Source organism: Ursus americanus, chromosome 35, assembly GCF_024610735.1.
Source record: "Ursus americanus isolate L20-20 chromosome 35, mUrsAme1.1.p, whole genome shotgun sequence".
NCBI lineage: Eukaryota > Metazoa > Chordata > Mammalia > Carnivora > Ursidae > Ursus > Ursus americanus.
In genome coordinates this window covers 27,031,566-27,042,296 of record NC_142161.1, presented here as the reverse complement: position 1 = coordinate 27,042,296, position 10,731 = coordinate 27,031,566, and the positions used below count along the sequence as shown (strand labels likewise).

At 39.2% G+C, this 10,731-nt stretch overlaps 1 protein-coding gene across 5 annotated transcripts in view; it reads left to right on the top strand.

Annotated features, from left to right (window-relative positions):
* Positions 1-30: 30 nt before the first annotated feature.
* Positions 31-10,731, top strand: part of L2HGDH (L-2-hydroxyglutarate dehydrogenase) — a 43,864-nt gene continuing 33,163 nt past the window's right edge. For 2 of the 5 annotated variants that reach the window (XM_087858968.1, XM_045798963.2), the window contains exons 1-4: positions 31-253; positions 4,096-4,211; positions 4,917-5,068; positions 10,545-10,676. In XM_087858968.1, the coding sequence (XP_087715094.1) occupies positions 114-253; positions 4,096-4,211; positions 4,917-5,068; positions 10,545-10,676 (540 nt within the window). In that variant the 5' untranslated portion in view covers positions 31-113. Of the gene's footprint in view, positions 366-4,095; positions 4,212-4,916; positions 5,069-10,544; positions 10,677-10,731 lie in introns of all 5 variants that reach the window. The other 3 variants (XM_045798943.2, XM_087858969.1, XM_087858970.1) reach the window with 3 other exon arrangements.

Below are 10,731 nucleotides of genomic sequence, written 5' to 3'. Positions count from 1 at the left end.
TCTTCATTGGCGGCTGAGCGGGAGGCGGGGCTAGACCGCGCCGGAGCCGCGCCGCGTCCGGCCCGAGTGGCCGGTTCTGGGAGCTGAGGGACGGCGGGGAGGGGGCGCAGGCCATGGCGCCGGCGCTGCGTTACCTGAGTGGTGCCTGCGGCCGCGCCCGCGGGGGTTTCCCCGGCGGCTTCTCCGTGGCGTGCCGGCCGGCGCAGGCGAGGCCCTGGCCGCTGTGCCAAGGTTTCCGTAGAGCCAGCACCCGGTGAGTGGCCGCCGGCCTGCCGTCGTCGCCTGTGCTACTGCTGCTGTCTCTGAGGTGCCTCTTGCTGGATCTCTGCCCCTGCTCTACTTCCCGGTCCCGGGCGTAAGAGAAGGTCAGGATCCTGCGGAGCCTCGGCTCCGACCACGCATCCCATGAGTTACCTTGTAGGATTCATGCGTTGTTTGTGCGCCGGGTGAAAAGAGGAAGGCAGTGTTGGGTAGAGAGGTCGAGAGCAGTTCTGGTTTTGAATCCCACCCCTTCCTATTCAGTTCTTGGGTGGGTTACTTAAGCTTAAAGGCTCAATTAGGAGCCTAGTCTCTCCCGAAGGTGGCCGTTTTAGGGCTTAAAGGATCTACCACACTAAGCAATCAAATATACTGTTTATTTGCTGGCATCCCTGGTGTTGCCTGGAAGACCTGAAACCGTTCTTGAATTAATCAGTTCCTGGCAAACACTGCGTAGAGTTGCCCCTTTGAGAAGCAGCTCAGTTGCTAAGCAAAGCCTGCACAAATTAAGTGTCCTGTGATTTGAAATTTGGAGGTCACATTAGAAACCTCCGTCTTTCTCTGCTGTCTGTAGAGGGAATGGCTTATGCTAAGGCTTTAAAGCTAGAAAGCTCTTGGCTATTTCAAGAACTAGAAGGTGGACAAGATGGGTGTGACTGTTTTTAGTGGAATAGAGATGGTGTGGAATGACGCTGGAGAGAGGCTACATCACAGCAAGGATTTAACCACATTGAATTTTATTCTAAGAGCATTAGGAGGCTTTTAAAGGGTTTTTAAGAAGAGGGAGTGATTAAATGTTGAGGCTTCAAAAGTTACTGGCTGCTGTGTGTTAGTGGTTTGGAGGGGGATTAGAGTGGGATAGGATTTGTGAGTCAGTGGGCGTATGTAGACCATTATTTGGGGATTGGTTTTCTTGAGGGAAGAAAAGGAGGGCTAGTGAAGTTTTTGTTTATACATTTTATTTTGAAGTAATTATAGGTCCACAGGAAGTTCCAAAAAAAACAAAAACAAAAAAAAAAACCCAAACCAGATTTTATGTACCTTTCAGCCAGTTTACCCCAATGATGGCATCTTACCTAACTATAGTACAAGATCAAAACTAGGAAATTGACATTGGCGCAATCCACAGACCTTGTTCAGATTTCATCAGTTTTTACATGCACTCGTTTGTGTGTTTCTATGCAATTTAATCGTGTTCATTTGTGTAACTGCCACCACAAAATATAGAAATGTTTCATTACCACAAAGACATCTCTAGTGTTACCAATCCCTTTATATTCACATCCCATCTCTCCACCCTTCCTAAACCTTGGCAACCACTAATCTATTCTCTAGCCCTAAAATTTTGTCATTTTGAGGATGTTCTATAAGTGGAGTCACACCGTATATCACCTTTGACATTGGCTTTTTTCATACAGCATGATGTCTTTGAGATTCATCCAAGGTGTTGCCTATAATGAGAGTGTGTTCCTTTTAATTGTTGAGTAGCATTCTGTGGTATGGGTGTATTACGGTTTGACCATTCAGCAGTTGAAGGATATTTGGACTGTTTATAATTTTGGGCTATTATGAATAAAGCTGTTGTGAACATTTATGTACATGTTTTTGTACGAACATAGGTTTATGTTTTTCTGAGATAATGCCCAAGGGTGTAGTTGCTAAAACGTGTTTAGTTAGTACATGCTTAATTTTTTTTCATTGTAGGCATGGTTTTTATTTTAAAGATTTTATTTATTTATTTGAGAGTGAGAGAGAGAGTGTGCGCACTTGCACCCATGCAGGGGAGAGGGGCAGAGGGAGAAGCCAACTGCCTGCTGAGCAGGGAGCCCAATGTGGGGACTCGATCCCAGAACCCTGGGATCATGATCCGAGCCAAAGGTAGATGCCTAACTAACTGAGCCATCAGGCGCCCCTGTAGATATGGTTTTTAATGTAGGGCCATAGAAGGAGTATCCATTGAGAAATATTGAGTATTGATTTATAAAAGAAAAGTACACCACAGATTCCCAAGGTGTAAAACATGAAGTCATGCACCTGGGATCCAGGTTCTGAATATTAGAATTTCCCTTACAGAAAGACTTGAGATGAGTGGAGTCCGTATTTGGGACTCAAAAAGAGGCCATTATATCCTTTAACATCTTCAACAATCCAAAGAATGGCCTGAGGAAGATTGGGAGACCAATGATGTGGCCCAAATTGGGTAAGATATAAGCCCAAAGATCTGTTTTTCCTGTGTACAAGTGAGAACAGAACAAAGGAAGTTGTGCCACCATCAAGGCCTACTGCACTTATCTGACTTGAGTGGAGTGTGTTATACGATGGCAAAGATTTATGTTTAGTTTTTAAAGAAACTGCTGTATTCTTTCTCCAGGGTGGCTGTACTATTTTGCATTCCTACCAGCAGTGTGTGAGTGATCCAGTCCCTCTTCATTCTCACCAGCATTTGGTGTTATCATTTTTTTTTTTAAATTTTAGCCATTCTAATGGGGGTGTAGCAATATCTCATTGTAGTTTTAATTTGCTCTTCCCTAATGACTAATGGTAGTGAACATCTTTTGATGTGCTTGTTTGCCATCTGTATATCTTTCCTCTTTGATAAAATGTTTGTTCGTATCTTTTGCCCATTTTCTAAATGGTTTATATGAGAGTTCTTTACATATTCTACGTATGAGTCCTTTGTCAGATATGTGATTTGCAAGTATTTTCTCCCAATTTGTTAGTTGTCTTCTTAAGAAGGTCTTTTGCAGAACAAACTTTTTAATTTTGATGAAGTCCAATTTATCACATTTTTAAATATGGTTCATGCTTTTGGTGTCTTAGCCCTAGATCCCAAAGGTTTTCTCCTTTGTTTTCCTCTAAAAGTTTTATGGTGAATATTTGATGATATAAAATGTTTATTGTAAATTTTTAAAAATTAGTATACTGGGGGTGCTTGGCTGGCTCAGTTGGTAGAGCATGCGACTCTTAATCTCAGGGTTGTGAGTTCAAGATCCACTTTGAGCATGGAGCCAGTTAAAATTAAAAAATAAGAACAACAAAAAAATAAAAAAATATTTTTAAAAATTAGAATACTGGTATTGTGGACATGTTTTCAAGAGGCCTTTTAGAAATAACATATTAAAATATTTACAGATAATGTTTAGGATTTGCATCAAAATAATTTAATTTAGGAAGAGATGAAATAGGTGGAGTATAGAAAAAGCAGGGTTGGCCATGTCCCTATAAGACTAGATTTGTTGGCCATGAGGTAGGTGCTAAAGGTAAACTTTTCTGCTTCTCATTGCTGCATTAGATAGACTATAGATGCCCTTCCTAATTTTTTCTTTTAAAGATTTTATTAGACAGCCGGCGTGCACAGGCAGGGGGAGGAGCAGAGGGAGAAGGAGAAAGAATCCTCAGGCCAACTCCCTGCTGAGCACAGGGCTCAATCCCAAGACCCTGAGATCACGACCTGAGCAGAAACCAAGAGTCGGATGCTTAACAGACTGAGCCACCCAGGTGCCCCTGCACTTGACTTTAAATGAATAGATGGTAGAGAAGAGTGTGATGCCTAACACAGAGCAATCACAGATGCAGCCAGCCCCAACAGAGGCAGCTTAGGCAACTAGCTACCCTGCCTGCTGGGTGTAGCTGCTTATACTACTGACCCAGCAATGCCTCTAATTCTTAAAGGCTTTTTTTGTTAAGAAGCCAGTAGCATAAAGCCCAATGAATACTTGATTTTCATGATTACAAATTAATAGTCCAATTGTCCACTGGTGATGAAAATTATGCACATGAAGTTTTATGAGATCTACTGTAAACATGCATTACTTTAAAGGTGACTTTCTCTTAAAGCTCATTTGATGTAATCATTATCGGTGGTGGAATTGTGGGCCTTGCCTCTGCCAGAGCACTCATCCTGCGACATCCAGCACTTTCCATTGGTGTTCTGGAAAAGGAGAAAGATTTAGGTATGTATAATATCAGTGTTGCTCTTTGGGCCTAACCTGAATACCTGCTCATTTTTTCAGTCCTGCACCTTTCATGTTGAATGTTAGTGTTAGTACCCTAGTTAGGGTTATTGAAGAGCATAAAGCAGAGCCTGGGACTAGAATTTGGGCATAGGTGATTTATTTGAGAGATTGTTTAGGAGGCAGGAATGAGTGGGTGTGGAGGGTAAACCCAGAAGGAGGAAAAGCCACAGGAGGGTACTTTATCAAGGTTGCTGTTGTGAACTTGATTCCTCTGGGATCTCTGAGGAGCTACATACACATTTCCAAAGATTGTGCTCATTTATCCATCAGCTAGTGTTTCTACTGGCTGAGGATTACCCCTGGGGATATTGAGCCATAGTCTTCTCCCCCCTCACCCCTCCACTTGTTAGGAATGGGCGTGCAGAATGCCCAGAGTTATAATGGGCCCTTGAAGTGGTTTGCTGGTGGTGAGAGGTGGGTTTGTGCACCAGTTGTAACTGAAGTCAAAGATGGGCTGGGGGATGTGGCGTGGACACCAGGGATGGCTACTAGAGGAAGTTACGGTGCCCTGCCTGTAAGAACAGACCAGACAGAATGTTCAATAATGTGGTCTCTAATAGCTTCAGTTATGTTTGTTCCTCCACTCCTCAGGTTTTGTATGCATTGTGTAGTTTCTCTTACCCTGTTTCTCTTGTCCGGTAGCTGTTCACCAGACTGGACATAACAGTGGTGTCATACATAGTGGAATTTATTATAAACCTGAATCTCTGAAAGCTAAATTGTGTGTACAAGGTGCAGCCCTCATCTATGAGTATTGTAACCAAAAGGGAATTTCCTACAAGCAGTGTGGCAAGGTAAGGCATTTTACTAGGGCCTTGACTTACTTATAACTAGCATTTTCTTAGTGATGTTTAATGTTGAGTTAAAAAAACAAAACAAAACATGGCTTTTCTTTCTTTATGTAATTTACAAAATCTAATATTAGGAAATAACTGGAAAAGGTGGTATGACTAATTCCATGTAATTTAAAAAAGAACACATTTATTGACATATAATTTATATACCATACAGTTCATCTTTTTATCAAAGTGTTCAGTTTGATTTTTAGTCTATTCATAAAATTGTGCAACTATCACCACTGTCTAATTTTAGAACATATTCATCACCTCATAAAGAAACCCTGTGCCTATTAACAGTTATTCCCAATACCTCTCACTTCCTATTTCTACCTCTCCGCAGCTCCAGACAATCATCAATATACTTTCTCTGTCTGTGGATTTGCCTGTTCTGGACATTTCCTATCAATAGAATCCTACAATATGTTGTCTTTTGTGACTGGCTTCTTTTACTTCGCATAATGTTCTCAAGGTTCATTTCTTGTGGCATGAATCAGTACTTTCTTCCTTTTTATGGTCCATTGTGTAGGTATACCACATTTTCTTTACGTCTTTACCAGCTGACAGACATTGGGTTGTTTCTGCATTTGACTATTATGAATCGTGCGGCTCTGGACGTTTATGTACAAGTTTTTGTGTGGGCTTATGTTTTCATTTGTGTCAGATGCATACCTACGAGTGAAATTCCTGGGTCATTTGGTAACTCCAATTTTAACGTTTTGAGGAACTTCTAAACTGTTTTTCAAAGTTCTGCACAATTTTAAATTGTCTTCAGCAACTAGTGAGGATTCCAGTATCTCTACATCCTTGCCAACACCTGTTATTGTCTGTCTCTTATTTTAGCCATCCTACTGGATGTGAAGTGGTACGTCAATGTGGTTTTGATTTGCATTTCCCTAGCAGTTAATGGTGTTGAGCATCTTTTCATATGCTTATTGGCCACTCATTTGTCTTCTTTGGAAAAATGTCTATTCAATTCTTTTGCCCGTTTAAAAATTAGATTATTTGTCTCTATTCTTGAGTTGTATGTGTTTATATATTCTGGATACAGCTGCTTATCAGCTATATGATATTTACTAAAACGCTACTAAAATATTAAGATATTTTTATGTGTAAAATGAAATAATAATAATAGTAATATTTTAAATACTAAGTATTTTCTCCTATAGATTTTCTTTTTTACTTTCTTGATGATATATTTTGAAGCACAGAAGCTTTTAACTTTGATGAAGTCCAGTTATCTTTTTTCTTTTGTTGCTTATAATTTTAGTGTGGTATCTCAGAAATCTTTGCCTAACCTGAAAAATTACTCATACATTTTTTTTCTTCTAGGGCTTTGATTATAGCCTTAGTTCTAACATTTAGATCTATTATCACCACCCCCCACCCCACAATGAGTTGGTTTAATTCCAGGTGGTACTGAGTGGGGATAGATCAAAGATCAAAGAGTAGACTTTGGCAGGATTCTAGGCTGGGTTTTCTCTGACTCAGAGGTAAGGTAGAAATGGCTGAGTGAAAAGAACTGAAGAGAAGATGAGCCACTGTACGCTACAGTTTTGTTTTGTTTTTTTACAAAAATTTATTCCTACATGTACAACAGGATCCAAGAGGACACTTTATTCTAGCTGTAGGTGGCAACAGATATGGCAGGTAATCTAGATGTGTAAACAGGAATTTCGGAATTAAGGATCACCATTGCCTCAGGCACAAGGAGCAGCTTACTTTTTGCCTAATTTCTTAATTGCAACTGTGACCAGAAGAGCCTTTCCTGTAGCTTTCACTTTTAGCCCCTTGAGTTTCTTCTCTATTTGTTTCTGCTTAAATGCCTTATCTTCCTAGTTCATTTCCTTGGCCTGCTTCTTTGGCTATTTCAGGGGCTTACCACCTTCACAGCTGGTCTACTGTTTCTTCCCCAGACCCTGCCACCGGAAGCAGAGCCCCCCCACCGCACCCCCTGCACCTATACTTACAGTATATGATCAGTTTTAAATTGATTTTGGTATATAGTGTGAGGAAGGGGTTCAGTTTCAGTCTTTTGCATGTGGTTCTGCAGTTGTCTTAACACCATTTATTGAAAAAACTGTTCTTTCTATATTGTTTTGGCACCTTTATTAAAAGTTAGTCGAGGGGGGCGCCTGGGTGGCACAGCGGTTAAGCGTCTGCCTTCGGCTCAGGGCGTGATCCTGGCGTTCCGGGATCGAGCCCCACATCAGGCTCCTCTGCTATGAGCCTGCTTCTCCCTCTCCCACTCCCCCTGCTTGTGTTCCCTCTCTCGCTGGCTGTCTCTGTCTCTGTCAAATAAATAAATAAATGAAAATCTTTAAAAAAAAAAAAAAGTTAGTCGAGGGCGTCTGGGTGGCGCAGTTAGGTATCCGACTCTTGGTTTCAGTTCAGGTGGTGATCTCAGGGTTGTGAAATCTAGCCCTGCGTCAGGCTCCGAGCTCAGTGAGGAGTCTAGTTGAGTCTCCCTCTCCCTCTGCTCCTCTCCCCCGCCCCACCCCGTGCTCGCCTGTTCTCTCTCTCTCAAATAAATAAATAAATAAATCTTTTTAAAAAAGTTAGTTGAGCATAAATGTAAGAGGTATGTTTAAGATTCGCAATACCATTCCATTGATGTTGTCTATCTTTATGCCAATACCATAGTATCGTGATTACTATGGCTGTTTATTATATTTTGAAATCGTAAAGTTAGAGTCCTCCAACTTTGTCCTTTTTTCACGATTGTTTTGGCTATCCTGGGTCCCTTGCGTTTCCATATGAATTTTAGGGTTGGTTAGTCAGTTTCTCCAAAAAAAAAATAACTGAAAGTTTGATAGAGATTATGTTGAATCTATAGATAAATTTGGGGAGTTTTGCCATCTTAACAATATTAAATCTTGCAAACCATGAACATGGGAATGTCTTCCCATTTTTTTAGATCTTCTTTCATTTCTTTCGATGGTGTTTTGTATTTGTCAGTGTACAGGTCTTGCAATTTTTTGTTAAACTTACTCCTTGGTATTTTATTCTTTTTGATGCTTTTGTGAGAGGAATTTTTTCTTAATTTCTTTTTGGATTATTCATTGCTAATATATAGAATATGACTGATTTTTGTATATTCTTTTCTCTTGCAACCTTGCTAAATTCATTATAATAGTTTTATGGGTGTGTGTCGATGCCTTAGGATTTTTCTATATGCAGGATCATGTCAACTGCAAATAAGATTGTTGTACTTCTTTTTCAGTTTGGATGCCTTTTATATATTTTTTTTCTTGCCTAATTTCCCCAGGAAGAATCACAAATACAGTGTTGAATAGAAGTAATGAAAATGGGCATCCTTGTATTGTTGCTGATCTTAGGGAGAAAGCATTCAATCTTTCACTATTAGGTATGATGCTAGCTGTAGGTTTTTTATAGATGCCCTTTGTCAGATTGAGGAAGTTCCTTTCTATTGCTGATTGGTTAAAGTTTTTTTTTTTTCAAGATTTTTATTTTTAAGTAATCTCTACACCCAGCGTGGGGCTCGAACCTACAATCCTGGGATCAAGAGTCATGTGTTCTACCAACTGAGCCAGCCAGGCACCCCAAGTTTGTTACGTGCTTTTTATCATGAAAGGGTGTTAGATTTTCTCAAATGCCTTTTCTGCTTCTGTTGAGGCAATCATGTTTTTATATTCTATTAATATGGTGTATTATATTAATTGACTTTTGGATGTTAAATTGATCTTGTATTCCTACATTAAATTCCTCTTGGTCACAACATATAATCTTTTTTTATGTTCCTGCACTTAGTTTACTAGTATTGTGTTCAGGATTTTTGCATCAATATTCATATGGGATATTGGTCTGCAGTTTTATTTTCTTTTGATATCTGTGTTTGGTTTGGATGTCAGGCTAATACTGGCCTCATAGATTTAGGTAGGAAGTATTCCCTCTTCTGTTCTTTGAGTTTATGCAGAATTGGAGCTAATTTTTCTTTAAACATTTGGCAGCATTCATGTGTAAAGAAAGCTCTTGAGCCTGAGCTTTTCTTTCTGGGAAGTTTTAAAGTTACTAATCCAATCTCTTGTTATTTTCATTTTCTTCTTGAGTCAGTTTCAGAAGTTTATGTTTTTCTATGAACTTTTCCATTTCATATAGATTATCTAATTTGTTGCTATACAGTTATTCATAATATTTCCTTGTAAGTCTTCTCCATGTAGTTTTTAAGAATAAAAGTTGTTTTGTTTTGTTTTTAAGGTTTTATTTATTTGACAGAGAGAGAGCGCAAAAGAGTGGGAGAGGGAGAAGCAGGCTTCCCGCAGAGCAGGGAGCCCAGCAGGGAGCCCGATGTGGGGCTCGATCCCAGGACCCTGGGATCATGACCTGAGCCGAAGGCAGACGCTTAATGACTGAGCCACCCAGGCGCCCTAAGAATAAAAGTTTCTTGTTGCTATTAAAGATGCTATGAAGATTTTTTTAAAATAATGTGGAATAATGGTCCTGACAAAGTGTTAAGTGAAAAAAGTAAGATATAAAATTATATTTACACTTTTTATATTGAATTATAAGGGTTCTTTTATATATTCTGGATATTAGACATTATCAGCTATATGATCTGTGAATATTCTTACCCATTCCTTGGGTTGTCTTTTCACTTTCTTGATAGTGTCCCTTGATTCCACTTCCATTTTTAAGGTTAATTATTTGTTGATTTAAATAACCTTTACAACTTGATTAAAAGTATCATCTCATAAAATTCGGGTGACTTCTTGCTATGAAATAGCAATTTGTGAATTCTGTGTACCTGTGAGTATGCACCTGTGCTTTTCTTTGCCAGTAGCTTTTACGAAACTACCTCAGACAGATAGTTTGCCCAGAAATAAATAGAAAAGAATCCTGAGTAAAGTTGATTAATTTACTGTTTTTTTCCTCTGCAGTTTAATGCATTAGTAAATAGTTTATAATATTCTTTATTCCAGGAAATAAAATAGTTTTCTGTTAGTGATATACCATTACACCGAATACCACTGTCTTTCTGATATATTGGTATTTTATATACTCTTACAGAAATAAGAAGGCCTTTCTGTTTTTTTGTTTGTTTTGGTTTTGTTTTTGGTTTTTTTGTTTTTTTAATTATAAAGACTATGCCCCCTGTGCTACTCTCCCCTTTAGAATTGAGTGAGTGATGTTGATAACAGTCACTGTGGCTAAGATTCATGTAGCAACTATGATGGCAGCAATGGAAATTGAGGCTACATCTCACTTTGGGGGAAAATTTGTTTTAATGCAGTTTTCTTAAGACAACTTTTTTCAATGGAGGAGGAAATTGAGGTCATTAAGAAAGGGAGAAGTAGACAAAAATCAAACAAATTCGAGTCATGTGATAATTTATGACTTTTTTATTGACTTTATCTTTTTATAGCTGATCATATTTTTAATTCTACACATTCTTTATCTTGTTTTTGTTTTTAAGCTTATAGTAGCTGTTGAACAAGAAGAAATTCCCAGACTTCAAGCCCTATATGAGAGAGGCCTGCAGAATGGTGTTCAGGGCCTGAGGCTAATCCAACAGGAAGATATAAAGAAGAAGGAGCCATATTGTAGGGTAAGTGATTTACTAACCCCACATACATGCTCACAAGGACATTTTCATCTAGGAC